The following is a 21,403-nucleotide window of genomic DNA, read 5'->3' as shown; positions in this document are numbered from 1 at the left end:
TTTCTAACTGATATTTAGCGTTAATAAAAAGTGAGTATTTCTGAGGTCATCACAACTGCCTCCCCCCTCCCCCCCCAAGCCCTTGCAAGTGCCTAAGAAATTGCCTCTGAAGGATCCCACCCACCCCCTCCATTATCAGCTCCCTAACATCTTACAAAGTCTTATCAACAGGAATATTAATATTATTTTCAGTATCAGAAAAAAACCAGTTGAGCAGCACAGGCAAAAATATATCTGCACTACGTTTCTGTCATTGCCAAAAATATACACATCTTCTTTTCTTTATTTAAAAAACAAAACAAAACCAACAACAACAAAAACCCAAACAGAAACACACACACACACAAATCCACACATGCAAAGAGACTGACTAGACGTGGTCATCAGGGAAGCTGGCCACGCTCCTCCTGGCTCCGACCCCAGTGCACCCGACACAGACACAGGCTTCAACCTCGCCCCTCTCCTGGCTGTCCCACCGGCCCTCAACCTTGGCCACCAAAAGCTCTGGGCAGGTGGGGACTCTTTAAGGTGAGAATTGCCCACTACACCCTGGGGAAATAGCTGGTGGGTGAAGGGACAGTTGTAGGTCAGCGTAAGCTTAAGTCTCCCCTGGTGGGTGGGGGTGGGGTGCGGGAAGGCAGGCTGGCTAATCCTGGGAGGAAGGTTTCACTAAAAGAAGTGGCACTTTACCCCCCTTGCCTCATCCCCCAATCCCTGGGGCTCCCCTTTGCCAGGGAAGCAGGACCAAGTATCAGTGGGGGAAGGGGAGCGCTGAGGGGGCACTGAGACCATGTAGAGTCTGGGGGAGGAAAGGCAGGATATTACCCTGATTCAAAGCCCCCAGCCCCCAGTTACTCTCCAGTATTGGAGTACGGTTCTGGTTTTTGTTAACCATTCAGGCCCCAGAGAGAGACCAAAGTTGGTGAGGTGAGAGGGTGCAAACAAGAGCTGGGAGCGCCCCTCTGATACGGCCTCGTCAGAGCACTGCTCCTATCCCTGCCCTCAGCTGCCCGGGCTCCAGCGGTAGACAGACAGACAGACGGACGGACAGACACACGCACACGCATACACGCTCTCTGAGTCAGGCAGCTCCATCTCCCCACCCTCGGCACTCCTAAATCCAATAGTGCAAACAAGGGGCAGGGGATCGAGGGGGCTGGGCCACCCACCCCCTGCCTTCCCCCAGCCCATCACTGGGGCCCACCCCCCAGAGGTAGGGAGGCTTGGGCCAAATTTGATGCCATCCTACCCCCCTTCGGCCCCCCAGTCTGTGGGCTTTTACAAGCTCAGCTTGTGACCCTTGTCGGGGGCAGGGGAAGGGGCCCAGCGAGAAACAGTCCAAGGAAGCCCTCTTGCCATCTGCCCAAGTTGGGAAGAAACTGCAGGTCAAGTAGGGCCACCCCTTCTTCCATAAAAGACTTCCGCACAGGGGCAGGCCCAGGGCCTAGCCCCCCACTTATCCCACTCAAGTGCTAATCCATTTTACGTGGCGGGTTCAACCAACCCCCCACTTATGCCATGGCCCACTTTGCTCTCTGGGGAACCTCAAAACATTCGCTGAGAGTGGGGGCTCCTAGGCGGGCTTGGAGCCTGTCCTCCTTCTGAGCCCCTCACAAAGGGGCCAGTGCAGAGGGGGAGGGGGGCCAGATGGAAGGGGCTCCCCTCTCGGTCTCAGTCCTCGGCACCAGGAGCGCCCCACACTCCCCGGGCCTCAGCACATGCTCTGGGCCGGGGCTCTCCAGTGTCTGGGTGCAGGTGCCTGCTCCAGGCTGGGACCCCTCAGACCAGGATCTGCCCCTCCACTTGGGGGTCAGCAGGAGCCTGGGTGGCTTTAGCCTTTTTCCTGGTTGGCTGAGGCTCCTTTGTCAGCAGTCTGGAAAAAGAGGAAGGAAGACTGGGGCTTTGGGAGGTGTCTGGTCCTAACACCCAGTTGAGAATAGCTTCCTGGGTCAAGAAAGCTGACGTTGGGTGCAGTAAGGGTCTGGGCTTTGGCGGCTGCACACCAGGGTCACCTTGTGTGTGTGTGTGTTTGGGGGCGTTGCCCTGCATAGGGCACCCAGCTAAGCAGGCACGCGCCAGCTGAGGCCCTTTGCCCTCAGAAGGAGAAGGGAGGGCCTTTCTTGAAATGGCCCACCCAGAGCATCATCTTCTTCTAAATGGTCCAATCAGAGAGGAAACAGCCTTTCCTAATGGGTCTCCCCAGAGGAACGCCGTTTTCTAATTGGTCCTTTTGCTATTAGCCCATGTGCAAAGTGTATCTTTCTTAGATCTGCAGGAGGGCACCCATGTGCTGGCAGAGGCCCTGGGGTCTAGAGCAGGGCACTCTGCTGCCCTAGGGGTCGCTTCCTTCCTCCTTCTGATGATGCATCTGATGATGTACCTTCTAATGCTCCCTCGCTGCCCATCCAGAAGGGAGACAGGACGGTCCCTCTGCCCCACTCCCGGCCCCTCCCCCAAGCCGGACCCCTTACTTACCCCTCCTTTGGGGCCACTGCCACTGCCATCCGCCCCCGACAGGCTGAGGAAGGGGTTGGTCTGGGCAGTGAGGACTGGAGGTCCGCCTGCTGCTGCTACTGCTGCGGCCGCAGCTGCTGCGGCCATGAGACTTGTGTTGTTGCCGAGCGAGGGAGCCACCAGGGCTCCGGCGGGCAGCAGAGGTGGGGCAGATGCTGTGGGCAGCAGGCCAGGAGTGCCCGCGGACAGCAGCGGGGTGGAGCTCCCGGCCAGCAGGCTGGCCATGGGCAACTGGGAGCCCCCGGCCATCTGCAGCCGCTGCAGCTCCCGCTTCTGCTGGATCTGCTGGATCATCTGGTAGACAACAGTCTGGTGTTCCTGCAAGGGGCCCAGATTGCTTACTGGCCAGTGGTCCCCAGGGTCATCTTGCTCTCATTGGCCTGGGCACCATCCTATCACACTAGGACCATGAGGCAAAAGACCTGGGAGACACTCAAGGTTCTGTCTAACTCCCTCCTCTGGGCCTCAGTCTCCCCACCCAGACCAGAAAGTGGTTGCACACCGTCGTCAGCACTTGGCACAGCCGGGGCCAAGTGCAGGGGGTTTAACATCCCTGGCCCCACCCCCCCCTCACTAAATCAATTCCTCAGTTGCTATGACAACCACAAATGTCCCCAGGGATGGTATGACCCCAAGTTGAGAAACACTGAATGAGGTCAATAGTTTTCAACTCCCCTCTTTTTCATTTGTTTTTTCCCTTAAGAGTCATTTATTTTTGCTTTGAATAGGCAAAGCATTTTCAGTGTTCCAAAACCCAAAGTGATTTATTAAGGCTTATCTTCAGAAATCTTGCTTTTACCCCTGCTGCCATCTGGCCTCTGTAGATAACCAATTGAATTGGTTTCTTATGTATCTTTCTCATATTTCTTTATATGAAAATGAATATTTTTCTATTTTTTCAACTCCCTCCTTTTTAAAAGGAAGAATTCCTTTCCTCCAAAGGAATTTTTAGCAGAACTCAACACACAAGAAAGACCCAAAAGGGGCTGCTCTGGTTGAAGCGGTGTCTGTCACCCGCTTGGCCACCGCTCTACGCAGACCCCGAAGTTCCCCACTGAAGAGCCTTGGGGCTGGAATTGGAAATGCTCAGTAACTGAGGACTCACCACCCTCCAGAACCTCTCGCTAGGATGTGATCTGGGGCCACTACAGCATCCCTTCCCCAGTGCCCAGGGGCCCCCCCGAGAGGAACACTTATGCCCTCTGACCCCACATGACCCTTAGGGGCAACCTCCACCCAGCCTGGGGCTGCCCTCCCTGGGCTGGCCCAGACCCTCTGAGAGGGCCCTTCCAGCAGAGCTGGGGGAGGGGAGGTGGCCCAGGAAGGGAGGGGCATTACCGGGGTCAGCTGTGGGGACGCCAGGAGCTGCTGGAGCTGCTGGAGCTGCTGCTCTTGCTGCTGCAGGAGGTGTCGCTGCTGCTCGGTGAGGCTGAGGCAGGGGGACAAATCACAGACCATGGGAAGGGACAGCGGAACCCTCCTCGCCTGCTCCCCTAACTTCCCAGACTCCCTCAGACCCAGGTGGGGAGAGGCAGGGATGTGAGATATTAGAGGACTAGAGCGAAACGGACTGAGCTCAGAGAGGACAGTGGGAGGGAGGCACATCAGAGGGAAGAACTTTCCCAGAAGGAAAACCTAGGCTAGCTAGGGTACAAGGCATAAACAGACGACTTTGTCCACGGAGAGCTACCATCTGGAGGGCACTCACATCTAACATCTAAGGAGAACCTGGGGTGACTAGATTCTAGACCCTGTAAGATCAGAGGACAGCTTTCCTTCTGAGGAACTGTGGGTGTTTGGGGGGATTCCCTCCCAGAGCCAGCCTCCCCCTTCCCTTCCCCAGACTGAGCTCTCCCTCACCTGTTGAGACAACCTGGCAGCTGCAGCGCAGGGGCCCCGCCAGCCTGGCTCAAGCCCGCGGGGTTGGGGGCGGCAGCCCCATTCAACCCCCCCAGGAGCCCATTGAGGGGCAGGGCCCCGCTGCCCGCCAGCCCCCCCAGCAGCCCCTCAGCCAGGGGCATAGCCCCCAGCCCCGCTGCCCCGGGTGCCCGGCCTAGCCCATTCTGTGGCTGGGGCGGGAGCGGGGCAGGGCCCCCAGGCAGGGCCAGGGGCAGAGTAGCAGGGCTCTGCTGGAGCAGGGGCAGCGGTGGGGGCGTGCTGTGGAAGGACAGCGACGAGCTGCTGCGGCTTGGGCAGCCTGAGTGTGGGTCCTGGGGAGGGAGGGGGAAGGGAGGGGTCAGAGGGGCAGGGGGCCAGCATGACCTTTCTGGCCCCCCGGCCCGGCACCCACCAGCATTCTCACAGAGCACAGCCACCCCCCCCTTCCCCCAGGCAGAGCCACCCAGGAAGAAGCAAGGCCCGGGATAAAGGATAAGAATCCAAACAGTCTTCACAAGTCACTTCCTAGGGGCCCAGCATCCCTCACGATGCTTGTTTAACACTGAACAGTGATGACGGTAGTGACCACCTGGTGAACCAGACCCAGGGTTCAGTGCCTGACCTGTACTAACTCGTTACTGCCTTTTTATGGGTGAAACCACTGGTTCTTAAACAGGCTAAACAACTCTGCAGGCAGCTGGAGTGAAAGATTCAGGCTCAAATCCCATGTCCACAATTTAATGGCTTGAGTGGCTTCTCTGTTTTAGTTTCCTCACTCATAACACGGGGGTAAGAGGAGAACCTATTCCATAAAACTATTGTGAAGACAAAACACACACACCCTTTAAAAGTCTCAGCACAAGACGTGACAAAGGGCAAGTATGCAATTAATGTCGGTTACTATTATGACTATTGTTGCCCAAGTCACACATTTAGAAAGTAGCAGGGAGAACAAGAACCCACTTTGTTTGATTTCCAGAAACAACCACAATATAACAATAGCAACGGCTCCCCCAACCGCCAGCAATTACACGGGGATTATTTTGTGTGCAGCTACAACAAACTATAATAAACTCTTCACAAACACTTCTCAAAGAGGCCTTCCCTAACCACCTTATATTCAGAGAAGAACCCCACCCTCCATTCTTTCTCATAGCCCTCAAATTATTTCCATCTTAGTAATTTTCCTGATTTGTAATTATTGATTTTCTTGGATTGAGCCTGTCTCCAGGAGCAAGACTGTCCGATTTGCTCACTCATTGCTTAGCCAATGCCTGGAGCTAAGTAGGCACCTCATAATGATTACTTATTTAATGAAAGAATGAATGGGTCAGTCAACCAATTACTCAGCCAATCACTCCATTGTCCAGCCTCCAATAGCCGCAAGGTAGAGATGCAACTAGAAGGCCCTTGCACCTCCCCACTCCTGCCCGTCCCTGGTGCCCCTCCCCGTGGCGCCCACCTCGGAAGACGTGGACAGCGAGTTGTCCAGGCCCAGACTGTTCTTCCCCGGAGGGCTCTTGCTGGTGCTCAAGGAATCGCTGCTGCCGGCTGAGGGAGGGAGATCACGGAAGGAGGTCAGGGGCTGGAGTCAGGGCCAGTTCCGACCGCACAGCAGAAGCCCCCATCCCCGGGCTGGGTGGGATTCCCCTTACCTTGGGGAGGCAGGCCATAGGGCCCAGGGACAGGGCCGTTGGTGGCAGGCAGGGCGGCAGGCAGGGCGGCGAAGGGCACAGAGAGTTGCACGTTGAGAATCTGCAGTCGCTCTTTCTTAGCCGTAAGGCTCAGGATCTGCTCCTGAAGCCTCTGGTTTTCCTTCTGCAGTGCATGCAGCGCCTTCAGCATCTCCACGACTGCAGACAGAAGGCGAGAGCGCCTGAGCCCCGCGGGCCTGGAAAGGCTGGGGGCGGGGCCAGGTGACCGGGGGCGGGGCCTGGAGGGGCGGGGCCTGACAGAGGAAATAGGACTGAGACCTAGCAGAGAAGGCGCCGGCTAGCGAGGGACTCAGGTGAGTCCTGGGGAGCTAGAGGTGCGAGGACCACGGGTGGGGCCTGAGGCTTGGGGTGGAGTCCAAGTGCTTGGGAGGGAAGGGGCGGGCGGAAGTTGGGGCTTAGTAAAATAAGGGCCAGGAGGTCGTGAGCGCCAAAAGCCCTGCGAAGAGGGGGCGGGCCCAGGAGCAGGACCCAGCGAGGGTTAAAGGCAAGGCCAGCGGTTGGCCAGAGTTAAGGCAGGGGCGGGGCCGCAGGCGGAACCGTAAAGACGTTTGGGGACCTGGGAGAGAAAGGTGACCGAGTCTGGGGGTGTCCTAGGACAGGTCACCCAGCCCGACGTCACCCCTTCTCACTGTTGACTCCGGCCTCGCCATCGCCCTGCTTCTCCAGCAGCTGCTCCATGTTGGTCGTTCCGGGGGCCGCTGGGTCCAACTGGCCGCCCCCGCAGGGTGCTGTCTGGTCGAAGAGTGCTGGGAGACTGCTGATTGGGGACCTGGGGTCAGAAGGGAAAACCGAGCTCAGGCTTACCTCACTCCCCCACTCCTGTCTCCCTGCCCTCCTCCTCCCGCCTTAGGGGTTTCAGTCATCCCCTCTGGATCCCAACCTCTTCCCCGCGCCCGCCTCTCCGCTCTCTCCTCCCTGACAGTCCCTCCACCCCGCTCCCAGCCCCTCCCCCAAGCCGCCACTCTCTCCCTCACATGGAAGACAGACTCTCCTGGGGGGAGGTCCCCCGACATCGGAAGCTGCAGTCCTCCAGGTCTGGCTCTTGGAAGGAGAAGGAGGGCAGGGATCAGCGAGGAAGAGGTGCCGTCGGCCTCACAGTCCCCGCCTGGGAAGTGGGTGCGGGATCTGGGACCGTACCGCAGACCCCTTTCCCCAGGATCTCCCAACCCCAGATAGCCAGTTCTAGTTCTTAAGGCGCTGGGAGCCCTGGCTTGGAAACCCAGCGCCGTGGGAGGCAAAGCCATGAGATCTCGTCCCTTCCTCCTTCTCTAGGCAGAAAGGCTCCTGCAGCCTGGCTACTTTCAGATCCACCTCCTAATTTTTTTCCTGGAAAACTTACAACTTCAGAGTCATAGAAACTTGGGGCCTACACAGTCCTGAGTTGAACTTGGATATGATACTTACCTGCTGTGTGACCGTGGGCTTGAAACTAACCTCTCTGAAGTGATTGTTACGAGGATTAAAATGAGGTAGTAAATGTGAAGCGTTAATCTGAACGGCTTAGCTGGCATGCAGCAAGGCCTTAATTACTGTAGCTATTATAATCAGTTTTATATGACCTTTATATTAATAAACTAAAACATTAGACGTCAAAACCCTCTGTTGGGCCACTGAATTCCACTTTGCGTTTTGGCAAAATACAGTCACCTACTCTGTAGGGTTCTTAATTCTGGAATCAGATTGGTCCCCTTAAGGCTTACCTGAACTGGTAAGCCCCGCCCTCCAGCCGGCCAGGTGGTACCGCTGCACCAATCAGCTCTCTGGGGCTGGGTTGACTCTCCAGGGAGAGGGAGGGGCACTTGTGATCCGCCCCCTTAACTCCTAAATACCCAGAGAGGCTGCTGTCCAGCTGGTGGGATCTCTGTAAACTCTGATCCCAAGAACTCACTAAGAGGCCAGCAGGGAGCTAGGCTACACCGGTAGGAGAACGAGGCTTGGAGCCAGGGTACCAGAATTTCAGCTGCTGCGCTGCCTTTCCCTACCCCAACTGCCTTGAGCAAGTCATTCATCTCTCTGCCTTTTTGTTTTGTGAGATGGAGCAGTATTTATTCTGCCCTGTCCTGTCCCGCCTCCTCACGGGGGTTTTAATGTGAAAGTGTAGGTTTGTCGTGTGTGGAATGTTTTTTTGCAGGGTGGGCAATGGCCAGAGGGTGCGGGCAGCCAGAAAGCCCTCCCATCCTTTCTGGGGTGACAAGCAGGTGACAGGGGCCCCTCAGGCCTTTGGGAAGAAAGGGGAATGGGGTCAGAGACTCACATACCTGTGTGGCTGCTCTCGGCTTGGGTGAGGAGGGGGTTAACGGCACCCATGGGGGTTCCAAAGATGTGGGTAGAAGGGAGACTAAAGGTGGAGCCAGCCAGAGAAAACACCTGAGGGAAAGGAGGTAGAGTCCAGCCTGGTGGTTATTCTTGGATCTAGAGCACAACTGTGTGCACCGGGGTGGAGGGGACCAGGCGTGCTGGGGAGGAGAGAGGACCAGAGAGAGGGAGAAGTTCTGGTGGTGAGCAAGCCCAATCTCTCAAATTCCCATGGGAAGCTGGGGTCCTCAGCAGGCTGTCCCCCACCTGCCCAGGGATGGCGGAGCCCAGGAGTAAGGCCTCACCTGAGTGGTGGAGATAGAAGCAGAGGAGGAAGGGAGGGTGCTGGTGAATGGGGAGCGGCTGAGGCGGGGCAAGGCCGAGGTCCCTGGGGGCCCCAGAAGGCTGGAGGAGAGGGGGGTGCTGCAGACAGCCCGCAGCATTCCACCACCGTGGGAGATGGGGTCCTTATTACTGGTGTAGATGCCTACAGGCACAAGACAGACACAGAGGGAAGCTTAGAGTCACCCCTCCCCCACGCCCCACCTTAGTCAGGTGGCTAGAGCAGCCTCTCCCCAAGGAGAACACTCCCCTGGATCTGGCCACACACCAGTCTCACCCTCTTGCTGCAAAGATGTCACTTCTTGCTTGGGTGACATCTGCTTGCCATGCCTGCTTATTCCACTGCCCTGCTAAACCTGGAGAATTCCCAGTTTTTCTAATCCCCCAACCCAAACTTGGTTAAGTCCTGTTGGCAATCTCTCCCGCTACAACCATGCAGAAAATGGGTATGGGGGAGTGTCTCAGAGGTGACTGTCACCTGCATCCTTTGTCTTCTGGAGCAGTTTCTATCGCATTTCCTTCTAACTGCATGTTTGTGCCTCTGTCCCCTCACTAGACTGGCTGGGCCCTGAGATACCCTCCATCCCCAAGGGTCACTAACCTGCCCCCAGCAGTGGGGACTCCAGGCTCAGGCTGGGCAGGCTCCCGGAAGGCCCAAAGGTACGGGAGGCCAGACCACCCAGGCCAGAGCTGACAAGGGAACCTCCGGAGAAGGGTGAGGCAGCAGTGGCGGTAAAGCCAGCCAGCTGGGCACCAGGCAGGGAGGGAAGGGCCGGGCCCCCGGTGCCCTCCTTGTTGCGGCTGCCCTTGGGACGGCCTGGCCCGTGTCGGCTCCTCTTGCTGGCTTTGTGCTTCTTCTCCTTCAGGCCTGTCTCAGGGGCCTCCTCAACAGGCACAGGGGCGGCGCTCAGTGTGGGCATCCGCTTGTGGGTGCCTGCTGAGGTCCCGGACCCCGAGACGTGGGGTGACTTATAGTCCCCAGGGGACGGGGCCCGGGCCCGGCCCGAGCTGGAGGTGGTGGTGGAGAAGCGCATGATGGGCCCAAAGCCAGAGAAGACCACCTTCTGCTCAAAGAGGTCAGCCTTGGGGGGCTCGGGGGCTGAGGGAGAGGGAGGAGCTGAAGGGGGGCGCGCTGCGGGCTTGGAGTACTTGTCCTCCTCTGGCTGCTCCAACTTGGGGAATGCAGAGAAGTCAGGGGAGCTCTGCAGGGACGAAACTGCAGAGGGGGAAACGGAATTACAGCTGGACCCCAGATCCCCTGCCTCCCTCCCACTCAGTGTGCACTAGTAGAGAGAACTCTGGTCAGGGGATGGGGAAGCTGAGTTTCCTGTCCCAGCTCGGCCACTGTGTCTGTGTCCTGGGACACTGTCCCCGCCCTCCAGCTTTCCCACCTGTGATAAAGTAGGAGGAGAATAACTCCCACCCTAGTGAGCTCACTCGATGACTACAGAGATTACAGGAGATTAGAGTTGGTGCTTTAAACGTGGTACCTGACAGCGTAAGTGCAGGGGATAATGAATATGGTTATGGGGGTTGGAGAGGTGGGCCCTGAGGGAGACCGGAGGGGAGTTCCACCTCGAGAGGAGAGGGCTGAGGGGAGGGTGTGGATGGGAGTCACTTGGTGGGGATCCCCCCGACCCCAACCACTTTAGGAAGCAAATGAGACGCAAACCAACATAAAAAGGCCCTTGGTAGAAAAGCTCAGGGCCAAAGACCGTCCCGCTCCCAGCCTCCTCCGGGACGCCCACACTCACCTGCAGGCTGGAAGGGCCCCCCAGAGGAGGAGGAAGAGGAGGAGGAAGAAGAGGAGGAGGCGGAGGTAAAGCTGCTCACACCTTTCCCACTGCTCAGCTTCTTCCCCTTGTGACTCAGGCCATGGCTGGAAGACTTTTTCCCCTTTGAGTCCCTGCTGCTTTCAGAAGTCTCCTGAGTGCTGGCCTCGTGGTGGGAGGAGGAGGAAGCTGAGGAGGAGACCTGAGGGAAGGAGGAGAGGAAGGCTCGAGGCCGGCCCCCAGGGTCTGGGCTCACCCTGACTTGGGAGCGGAGCAGGACACAGGACCTAGGGCTCTACTGGGGGAGCCCAGAGTTAGCTTCAGGAAGGATTTTCGGGCAAGGGGATAGTGGCAGGAGCTCCTAGACCGGGGAGATGGGGGGCAGCTCTGTAACTTCTGGGTGTGAAGAGTTGGGAGCTCTGAACCCAAGAAACTGTCTGTCCTTCACCTCGGGCAGGCGAGAGATGAAAACAGTCTCAGAGTCTGTACTGATGCACGTATCTTCTTAGTCACTCATTTAAGAAATACTTAGGGGCTTCCCTGGTGGCGCAGTGGTTGAGAGTCCACCTGCCGATGCAGGGGACACGGGTTCGTGCCCCGGTCCGGGAAGATCCCACATGCCGCGGAGCGGCTGGGCCCGTGAGCCATGGCCGCTGAGCCTACACGTCCGGAGCCTGTGCTCCGCAACGGGAGAGGCCACAACAGTGAGAGGCCCGCGTACCGCAAAAAAAGAAAAAAAAAAAAGAAATACTTAGGCCTAAAGGGCTGGACTTGTGTTGGGAACTGGTGTACGCAGGGAAGAGGAACTTCAAGGAGAATGGCCTCATTCCTGGGCCCTCCAGTCCCCACCACTCCCTCCATGCTCACCCCCAGAAGCAGCCACCTGGCCGACAGCCTGCTCCCCGGCCACTCCATGCCCTTCCTAGACAACCTGAGCTTCCATGCCCAGCCCTCTGCCCGGAGAGCCTAGCCTTCCTCTTCCCGGGAAACATCTTTTCCTTCCAAAGCCAGCTCGAGAGCCCCCTCTTCCGTGAAGTCACCCTATAGCTACCTGGGGTGGAACAAATCTTTCTGTCCTCTTATTTCCGGGTATCGTGTACCCACCCACGTCAGCCATCAGGTGCCACACTGTACTGCAAGATACGGTCCCCCACGTCTGAGGGTGGCAGCAGTGGCTGGAAGAGCGGGGTCTCTGGGGTCTGTTAGCCTGGTGGGTTCTGCCGGTTACCACCGTGTTATGTTGTGTGGTCTCTCAACCTCACCGAGCTTCAGTGTCCTTATGGGGCTAATTATGCCTATTTGGAGAATTATGAGGACCACAATGCCAGACACATAGTATGGGGTCAATAATGAGGATGATTCTGATGGCATGGCTGCTAGTGATACACTGCAGAGACAGTGTCCTGTGGTGGTTAAGATAACAGGCCTTCAAGCCCGACTGCCCGGGTTCAAATCTTGACTCCACCACTCCCTAGCTGTGTGCTTTTAGGCAAATGACTTAACTTCTCTGTGCCTCAGTTTCTTCATTTATTAAATGGGGTTAATAAAATACCTACTTCATTGGATTATTTTGAGGATTAAATGAGCAAATCCCCCAGGCATCCCCTCCATCCCCCTGTTCCAGAAGGGAGCCTGGCATGTGGTGAGTGAGTTAGGGCTTTGTATTACTACCAGGGATGGCTTTTCCTCCTGGTGGAGACCAGGTATTCAGTAAATGAACAAATGCCAGAGGGAGGATGGATGGGAGAATGAGAGCCACCCCGTGCTGCCCCTTCCTGGGCGGAGCCCTGGTCTCTTGTCTTTTTCTTTGTTCTTTTCAACAGCTGGAGTTCTGAAGGGAGCCAGATGTGGTTATGAGAGCAAGGGAGGAGAGGGCCCAGGGGGAGGGGTGGCTGAAATGCTGGGGTGGGTGGAGGGGGATGGGCAGAATGCTCCAACACATCCAAAGGGATGCCCAGCCACTGGGATAACTCCTAGATCTCTGGCCCTCTCTTTCCCCCTGCCTGCAAACCCCAGGGAAAGACCAGAGGGCGCAGACATCAAGCTTTTCCAGGTGAGCCCTGGGCAGCAGGGAGGGGAGAGGGTTACTGGGACAGTTGCCACAGCAACATCACCCTGGAAACCTGATACCTGAGCCTCCTGCTAAGATGCCCAGAGCTCTGCCAACCTCCTGAGGCCAGTGGAGGTGAATGGGGCAGTAATGGTGACAGGAGGAGGCAGCGTCTCCAGGCCCCTGTTCTCCTTCCATGGGGAGGACGGGCTGGAAGGAGGGGCAGGGAGGGCTGCTCTGGCTTGGATTAGCCATTCCCTGGCCTCGGATAGGGCCTGCTGGTTGCTTATCCAGATGTTGCCAGTTTCTGGAGTCAGGCCTGACATGCCATGCCCCTACCGGGAAGGTGGGCTCGGTGAGGGTTTCAGGGTGTGGTCCACAGGCCTGCCCCGCAAGCCATCAGGGGCCACACTTTCAGTCCCTCCGGCCTGCATGGAGCGGGCTTTTGGTTAGGCGACAGGCTCTGGGCAGCCTCCTGATGCGGAGGAGGGATGAGAGTGAAGGGGTCCTCTCTGCCTCTCTTTGGGGAAATGGGCCCCAGAAAATCAGAGAAGCACCGTGAGTACCGTACCTGCAGACAGGAGCCCAGTGCCGAGGCCCTCTGTCTGGACAGAGGCAGATGTGAACATCTGGCAGCCAGCAGGCAGGGTGGTGCCCCCCACCCCACCCCTACCTCTCCTGGTTGGGCTGAGGAGCAGAGGCCCCTCCTGGGCTAGAAGAGGAGTAGAGCGGGGTGGGGTGGGGAGCAGAGGCATATTAACATGAAGCTGAGGAGGTTCCCAGGGGTGCTCACCCTGACCCCTCGCCCCGTGCCTCCCTCCCGCTGCGGTGGCCATCCCTCCTGGGTGTAGGCAGCAGTACCTTGTCAGCAGTGGGGACCACAGGTGGGGTGAGGATGCTGGGGGGTGACTCAGGCCGCTTCTTGTGCTTCTGTTTAAGGCGTTCTTTGTCCTTTCGACTCTGGGGAGGAAGAAGGGACTGGAACTGATGTTGGGGAACAGTCTGGGTCAGGATAAACACAGCACATGCGTGTGGGGAGTGGGGTCCTTTCAAGGACAAGGCTTTGTGGGCACCATCTCCCCCTATGGAGGGACTGGGGGACTTTGGCGGGACAGGAGTGGCCCAGGCAGGTTCCTCTGAGAGCCGACAGCCCTTCCCCCTCCTCCTCACTGCCTGCTAAAAATAGCCCGTCCCATTATCATGCCAGCGACACAGAGCACCGCTCATGTGAGCACACACCCGGGACACCGAGCTGTGCGGAGGGACGGGGGCCGGGCACACCGTGACGTGTGGCGGGGACGCAGGCGTGTGCACTTACAAACTGGACCGACACATGGCTAGACTGTGGCGTGTGTGCAAATGTTGGGGACACTGTCATGTCATGGGGAGGACACGGAGGAACCACACAGATACAAAGAGCCCCAGGGAAGCCAAGCCTTCACCTCACCCTCCGTGACCCTCACATGTCACTTCCTCAGCCCCCTCTCTGCCCTCAGTGGCCTCAGAGGAAGGAAGGGGGTAGGCCCTATGGCCTTCCGGAGACCTGGGTGGCTTCTTGAAAGAAACAGGTGTTTGTGAGTGGGCAGGAGGGGTGGAGGGAGAAGACTTTTACCTTCTTCTGGCCCCTCTCGTGGTGGGAAGGGTGCTTCTCCTGCTGCGTGGACGGCGAGGCCGACCTGCTCCTCCGGCCAGCGATAAAGCCGCTACCGCCTGCCCCTGTGCCTCCCCCTCCTCCGCTGCCTCCCCCGCTCGCGTGCCGGGATGTCTTCTGGGGAGAGAACCGAGAGGAACTGCCATAACCTCCTCCCACTAGCCTAGGAAAAGGTTCCTGAAGATCAGGGACCCCCCACCCCCACACTGCCCGTCACTAAGAGGACCCTGTGTCCTTAATGATACTCTGCTCAATGGAAGTGCATTCCCTAGACTGGAATCCTGGTTTCCCCGCTGGCTTGTCCAGTGCACAAGATTCAGCAGCAACTGAGGCCCAGAGAGGTGGGGCGTCTCGGCCCAGCAACGCACGGATGGAGGCAGCCTCTCACTCTCCGCCCACCTCTTCTCACGGTGCCCTCTCGGCCCCTCTCAGGCCCTGGGCCACGGCCCACTACCACCTCCTTCCCTGGGGTGGAGGACATACGGGACAGCCCTCATGGGAGCCCCTGCTCCCCTGTACTCCATACCCCATCCTCTCCTCCAGACACTTTGCTCCAGCCATCACCCCTTCTCCTTTGTTCCTGGCCCTCCACCAAACACAGTGGTTCCTTTTGTCCCAAAGGACCTGCTGCCCTTAAGAAGCGGAGGCGGGGGGGGGGGGGGGGGGGAGTAAACATCCATAAGAAAAACCCAGACAACACTTGTGCTGCCATTCCCCCCCCCCGCCCCCCCCCCCCCCCCCCCCCCCCCCCCCCCCCCCCCGCCAGGGCCTTGGACTCCCCACTGCCTGGGCTGATGGCTTCACCTGTCCTAGGCTTATAGCTGTTCCCTCTAAGGCCACCCACTACCTCCCAACCGTCAAATGCAAGCACTAATTTCAGGCCTCGTCTGACCCCATCCCTCCCCAGCGGTGGGCACTGCTTCTACTCTGCTGAGCTCTGAACTCCCCACCTCATGGTTCTCTTCACACTTGAGCCCCCTACCTGATGGGCACCCGGGGATTCCAGCTCCAGCCTTATACACCTGGGGCTGCCACTACCACCCTGCCTGGGGGCCTCACAGCCACCAAATCTGAACATCCCCACTTGGCACCTCCTATGAACCAAACCGAGCTCCCTACGTTGTCTTAAGTTGATATCAAACCCTGCACCTAGATGACCCTATGACTTATGATCCAAAGTAGGACACTTCTGAAAATGAAAGGGGGAGCTATTAATAATTACACCAGGGCAAAAGGCACAAACTGGGACTCTCCGGGGCAGACCAGGACATACGCTAGCCCTACAGAAGCGTACTGCACCACCTGTTCACAGCGCCCTCAGGTGCTCAAGCCTCATCCACCCAGCACTGAGAGCCTGAATCCTACGTGCCACCCTCAACTCCTCCTTCTCAGCTACCCTGACATGTAGGCAAGTCTATCTAGAAATGGTTCTAGAACCCAGCTTCATCCCTCCATCCCCCCTTTCTCACAGCTGTCTCCCAGCCGCGCCCTGGCCCTTCAAATCTGGCTTCACAGTGGCTGCCAGGGTAATCTTCCTAAAACACAAATCTGATCGTGTTACCCTCTTGCTTTCAAGCAGCCTTATAAGCCTGTAGCCTGGGGGTGAGGTCCAAGCTGCCTTCCCAGTCAGGCCACGGCATACCTCTCCAGGACACCCCACAGCTTCTGGAAATGCACGTCTCTCCACAAACATGGGTTAGCACCCCTTCTCCCACCTCTCCTTGGGCCCCTGAACCTGGGGCAGAAGCAAGTCCAGCTCTGGCCCTCCTTGGGCTTTTTCGCCTCATCTCCTGCCTTGTCCCTCCCCCACACCCTGTTCTGCCGCTTATGAATGCTTTCTCATCTCGGGACTTTACCCACGCCAGTCCCTCTGCCTGGGATTCCTTTCTCTCTGTCTCTGCTTAGCAGGCTGCTGAGGAGCTTCAGACTGTCTGTTCTGAATCCCACACACCAGCTGGGAGATAAATAACAGAATCTTAGTGGGTCTGAGCTTACTCATCCATAGAAACGGGGAAATGCAGTACACCTAGTTCTTAGGGTTTGGGGGACGATCACACAAAAAAACACACATAAAGAGATTAGTACAGAGGCTGGGACACAGCGAGCCCCACAAATGTTGGCTCAGCTTAAATGCTGCCTCTTCCTTGAAGCCTCCCAGACTCTGACAGGCAGGGCCTGAGCTCCATCCTCTGGATGGAGCCTGGTTCGGCTCTGATTCACACCCCTCAACTGTGCTTCAATTATTCCTCATCCAGTGGCGAGCTCCTCAAGGGCAGGGACATAGTTCCTTCCACGTCTGTCCTCCCAGCCCCAGGCACTGGCCTGGCCTGGAGCCCATACCCTCTAAACCATGGCTGACTGACCCATTCATGCCCAGATGAAACTCACCATTTTGCTGAAGTGGTATTTGCAATAACCACAGTACTTGACATTGTCGACCTCCAGCACTTCCTCCTCACACAGCAGGCCTGCCATTTGGGCACTAACCGAGAAAGGTCAGCCTGAGAAGCGTGGCCACAAACCAGACCGGCCACCTCCCCTGCACCCTCCTAGATCCCTGCGGGGGTGAAGCCAAGACCACCCAAGGAAAGCACTGCCCTCATCTCCAAAGACACAGCAGCTAGGATGAACCTCTTTAGCAGCCCCCCATGGCAAAGCTCGGAGGGGGTTGGTACAGCTGGCTAGAGAACGTTCAGGGTGGGTGCAGGGCAGGCGGGGCTCTCACCAGGTGACATGGAAAGCTTGTCGACATCCGTGGCGGTTACAGGTCATGCAAGCTCCTGAGGCTGCCTTGCTTTCCCGGCCCTGCTCCTCACAGATGTAACATGTCTGCAGGATACAGTACAATCGTGCCCTCTTCCCTTCCACCTGAGGGATCCTTTGGTCTCCCCCCTCAATTCCATCCTCTCCACGTGATCCTAAGTCAGGGCTATCCAACAGCACTGTTGGTGGTGATGGAACTGTTCTCTACCGCACTGTCTGATGCAGCAGTCACAGACCACGTAAGGTTACTGAGCACCGGAAATGTGGCTAGTGTGACTGAGGACCTGAATTTTAAATTCTATTTGATTTTAATTAATTTACATAAGCACATGTGGCCAGTGGCTACTATACTGGACAGTGCAGTCCTTGGACGGTGAGCCCGATAAGGCCAGGGACTGTGTCTGCCTTCCTCACCGGTGAGCTCATCCCCACCTCTGGGCCTTTGCACATGCTATGCCTTCTGCCTGGTACCTGGAACTCTCCCCCCTCATCAAGGATGGCTCCTTCTCATCCCCCAGGTCTCAACCAAAATGTCTCTTTCCTTGACTACTTTATCTAAAGTAAGCCCCCCCCCGCCCCCCCGCAAGGTATCCTTTATTTCAGTACCTTGTTTGTTTTCTTTACAGCACTTAACACAAGTTGCATTTACTTTATTTGCCTGTTTATTGATATCTATAGTCTTCCCACCCAGAAGTGTGAGTTCCGTGGGGCAGGGAGCACACCTGTCTTGATCAATCTAAACACTGTGTGTCTAGCATCTTGCCCCAGTTTTGGCACATAGTAGGCACTCAGTAAAATGTGCTCAGTGAATGAATAAGTGAACTGCTCGCTAAGGTCTACCTTCAGGCAGTACTTCTGCAAGGGAGCCTACTATTTCACTTGAGTTCCAGAGCACGAGCGTGAATCTATCAGTGGAAGGTGCCTACCCTCCTCGTGAGTTCCCCGAAAGTGTAGGTTGGACAGAATCAAATTACACTGGATGAAGGAAGGGCTGGAGGGACCCAAGAATGGTTGGCTAGGGAAGGGACTGGTATGGGGCACGGTAGGGGCCGCTGACCTTGTTGAAGCGATCATGAGGCACGTACTGCAGCACGATGGGCTCCATGGTGAGCACGTTGGCAAACTGCACCTCAGGGATGTAGAGGGCACACACCACGTGGGCCCAGCCTGGGGCAGTGTGGGGCTGGCCTCAGCTGCGATGGCGAGCCCAAGACCCCCACCTCTCACAACCCCATACTGCAGACGGTCCCCTCCTCCACGGCCTTCCCATCAGACTCCACTGCCAGCCAGGGAAGGGAAAGGAAACCAGCCTCTGCATTCCACCCCCACCCACAGACCACTCCTGCCTTCCCAGACCCTGCTCAAGGGGCCTTGCCGACCTCAGTAGATGAGCCCTGAGGCTCAGCACCCCTCTCACCTCCATTGTCAGTCCTCTTCAATGCCCCATCTTTGTGTGGGCACAGCTCACACCTCTGCCAATAAAAGGGGGCACAGGGGTTTGGGAGGTGGGCTTTCCCAAAGCGGGTGGGGGATCTGCTGAGCTGGGCCCTCCCTGAACACATTCTGAGGGCCCCAGGATGTAATGATAAGATGTCTAAGGAGGAACTGGTGGGGGTACAGAGAAAACAGGATTGACCACGAGTGATCATTGTTGAAGACGGGTGATCCACATCGACGTGAGGTTCATTAGAGCATTCCCTCTACTTTTGTACAGGTTGGAAACTTCCCATAATAAAAAGCTCAAACAAACAAGCAAACAAAAATAAAAGGCCCGGTGCCTGAGGTGACGCAGAGTGAGGGATAAGCTGAGGGACAGATGGGGTTGGTGATAGGTGTGCAGGAAACAGGAAATCCTGTGTGACAGTCCCACCCCAGCCTCAGCCTCAGAGTCCCCTAGCTCGGTGGGGAGTGGGGGGGGATGCTCAGGTGTACAGAGGGGAGAGAGGAGTCTCAAACTCACCACCCTGGCTGCTCGCTCCTGAGATTCACATTTCCTGCAGAACCAGGGTCCTGTTGGCACCTGGACGATGCCATAGCAAGCTGGGGATGAGGGAGGAGAATCACCAAACAAATCTGTCACCAGGGGCTGTTCCCAGAATAACTGGGGGAAGGGGGTGACTCTAAGGAACTAGGCCAGGGGGCTGTTCCCAGCCTGGGGGGCACTCACTAGACAGCAGGACCACAAGGAATGCCCAACAGCACGCAGCCAGCTTTCAACCACACAACCAAGTCCTCCAAGCAGAGGTGGGAAGTCTGAGTCCTTGACCTTAAACTTCTAGAAGATCCTCCCCTCATGCCCTTTCTGTACCCAGCTTTCTGTTTCCCAGCTCCTGCCAGGACCAGTCCTCATCATCAGGAAGAGAAAATCAGCGGAACAACATTTACGATAGACAAACGCGTTTTGTTGTTATTGGGGGGGGGCATTTCTTAAAGGGCCAGTAATGTTAGAGGCGGGGAAGTCGGGGGTCTAGGGAGCTCATCTTCTGCCACTAACTATAATAGGTACAGCTCAAAAGTCAAGGCCGAGAGCAGGTGCAGTGCAGGTAACCAATAGGAGAGTGGCGGGAAGACCCGACAGCGACAGGATTAAGGGCTGTCCCAGGAAGGGGGGGGGCAGCTGGCTGTGCCAGACAGGCGGGAGATGCCAGTCTGCGCCCTCGGTAAGATTCCTCAAGGAGTTAACTCCCGAACCATGTGCTGCTGGGGGAAACTCCAAACCTCCCTCTTCTCTATTCCCGGCCCCCTGCGCAACCTCTCTCCTATCCGCAACTCTTTCCCGGAGGATTTTAGGAGTCCCCTCTCCCCTGGGACCCTTCTCCTCCCTTCCCAATTCCGCTCCTCCCAGTATCCGGAAGCTGGAGGGGAGGATGACCCCCCCCCCCTTGACCTCTCCCTCCGAGAGCCGGGACCAAAATAACCGGGCGGGAGGGTACACCTCGCAGGTAAACATTCTCCAAGCAGCCCCGACACTGACGGTGTGGGGCGCGTTGAGTGCACTCATTGGCCCTTAGACTGTCCCCAAACTCCCTCAACTTGGGGTGGGGGGCGCGGGACTGGAACAATAGGCAAGAAAACAATGCCTGACCCGGTCCTCCAGGACCGGGCGGGGGCAGCCCCCCGACTCCTCCCTTCTCTTCAGGTGGGGTGGGGGAGGGGCGCCCGAGCCCCGAGAGGTCTCCAGAGGGCGCGGCCGGGGGCTCCCTGCCCACGCCGCCCCCTGGGTCCCTCCGCCCCCCCGAGGGCCACCCCCATACCTTGGTGGACAGCCACGCTGCACGCGTGCCCATCACAGTAGACCAGCGGATTCTCGGCCCAGCCCCTCTCGTCCGAACATACGCAGCAGCCTCCTACCATCTCCTTCATACTCCCATGAGCTCCCTCCGGGGCTGGGGCGGGGGGCCGGCCGGCGGGGGTCGGGGGTCAGGGGGGGAGGGAGGGAGCGGGGGGCCGCGCGCCTCCTCGCTCCCTCCTCCTCCTCCTCCGCCGCCGCCGCTTCTTTTCTTTGCCTCCTCCTTCCTCCTCCTCGGCGTCCTCCTCCTCCTCCTCCTCGCTCGCTCTGTCTGGCCGCCCCCCCCGCCGTGCTCTCGCCCTCATGCCCCGACGGGCCCCCCCCCCCCAACAATGAGACCCGCGCGCCGGGCTCGCCCCCTCCGCGCCGCACGCCCAGCTACCAGGGCCGCCCGGCCGCCGCGCAGCCCGGGCCCGGCGGGGGAGGTGCCGAGTGGCACATCGCGGGCGCCCGCCCGCCCCGCGCCGCCCGCTCACGCGCCGCCTCCCCGGCCCCCCTGCCCGGCCGCGGCAGCCATGGCCGCGCGCCTCCGCTCGCTCGCTCCCGGCCCGCCCGCCGCCCGCCGCCGGGTAAAGTCTTAGGTTCAGGGAACAAAGCCTGGCTTGGTAGGGAGCTTTTCTCTCGCTCGCTCCGCGCTCATTCTCCCTCTTCCTTTTTCTTTCTATGGCTCTCGGTTGGCGCTCCTGAGCCCTCCATCTGCTTGCCCTTCGGTCTCGGCCCCGGGTCTCCGATTCGCCAGCCCCTTCCGCCCAGGTCTTCGTCTGCGACTGTTCTTCAACCCCAAGGAAACTTGGAGGTGGAGATCAGGGGAAGGGGAGCTAGAAGCAACGGAGCGACGTGGGCTGCTCACCCCTCGGTGTGCGGGGGTCTTTTTGGGTGGCCGCTCGAGGGCTCTTCCCTCGGAGGCCTGTCTGGAGGGTAGACAGTGTTACACGCAGACATTTGTTCATTCAACAAATATTTATTGAATGCTTACTATGTGCAGTCGTTGAGATAGAGCAGTGAACAAACGGGTGTTCCTGCCCTCGGGGAGCTTCCGGTCCAGCTCACAGGCACGCACGCACGCACAGGGACTCAGACTCCTCAGAAGCACGCCGAGGCACCCACAGACACACAGACTCACTCTTAGCTTCA

At 57.9% G+C, this 21,403-nt stretch overlaps 1 protein-coding gene across 6 annotated transcripts; it reads right to left on the bottom strand.

Moving 5' to 3' along the window:
- Nucleotides 1–244: 244 nt before the first annotated feature.
- MLLT6 (MLLT6, PHD finger containing) lies at nt 245–21,104 on the bottom strand. Of its 6 annotated transcripts, none has more exons than XM_073798130.1 (21): nt 20,235–21,104; nt 18,941–19,020; nt 18,398–18,452; nt 18,038–18,147; nt 16,943–17,046; nt 16,606–16,699; nt 14,179–14,334; nt 13,428–13,526; nt 13,138–13,278; nt 10,580–10,718; nt 9,346–9,960; nt 8,708–8,889; nt 8,366–8,474; nt 7,082–7,148; nt 6,737–6,876; nt 6,048–6,245; nt 5,855–5,943; nt 4,375–4,724; nt 3,853–3,943; nt 2,476–2,832; nt 245–1,873 (listed from the first exon to the last, which is right to left on the bottom strand). In XM_073798130.1, exons 1-21 carry the CDS (start codon nt 20,341–20,343, stop codon nt 1,832–1,834), a joined length of 3,327 nt encoding a protein of 1,108 aa, XP_073654231.1. In that variant the 5' UTR covers nt 20,344–21,104; the 3' UTR covers nt 245–1,831. The 6 variants fall into 6 exon arrangements, with proteins under 6 accessions (XP_073654231.1, XP_073654230.1, XP_073654229.1 ...); XM_073798129.1 differs by having other exon boundaries at nt 10,499–10,718; nt 14,179–14,331; nt 20,235–21,102; XM_073798128.1 differs by having other exon boundaries at nt 10,499–10,718; nt 20,235–21,100.
- Between the last annotated feature and the right edge of the window lie 299 nt (nt 21,105–21,403).

This window comes from Tursiops truncatus, chromosome 20 (genome assembly GCF_011762595.2).
Source record: "Tursiops truncatus isolate mTurTru1 chromosome 20, mTurTru1.mat.Y, whole genome shotgun sequence".
Taxonomy (NCBI): domain Eukaryota; kingdom Metazoa; phylum Chordata; class Mammalia; order Artiodactyla; family Delphinidae; genus Tursiops; species Tursiops truncatus.
This window is presented reverse-complemented; position numbering and strand designations above follow the sequence as displayed.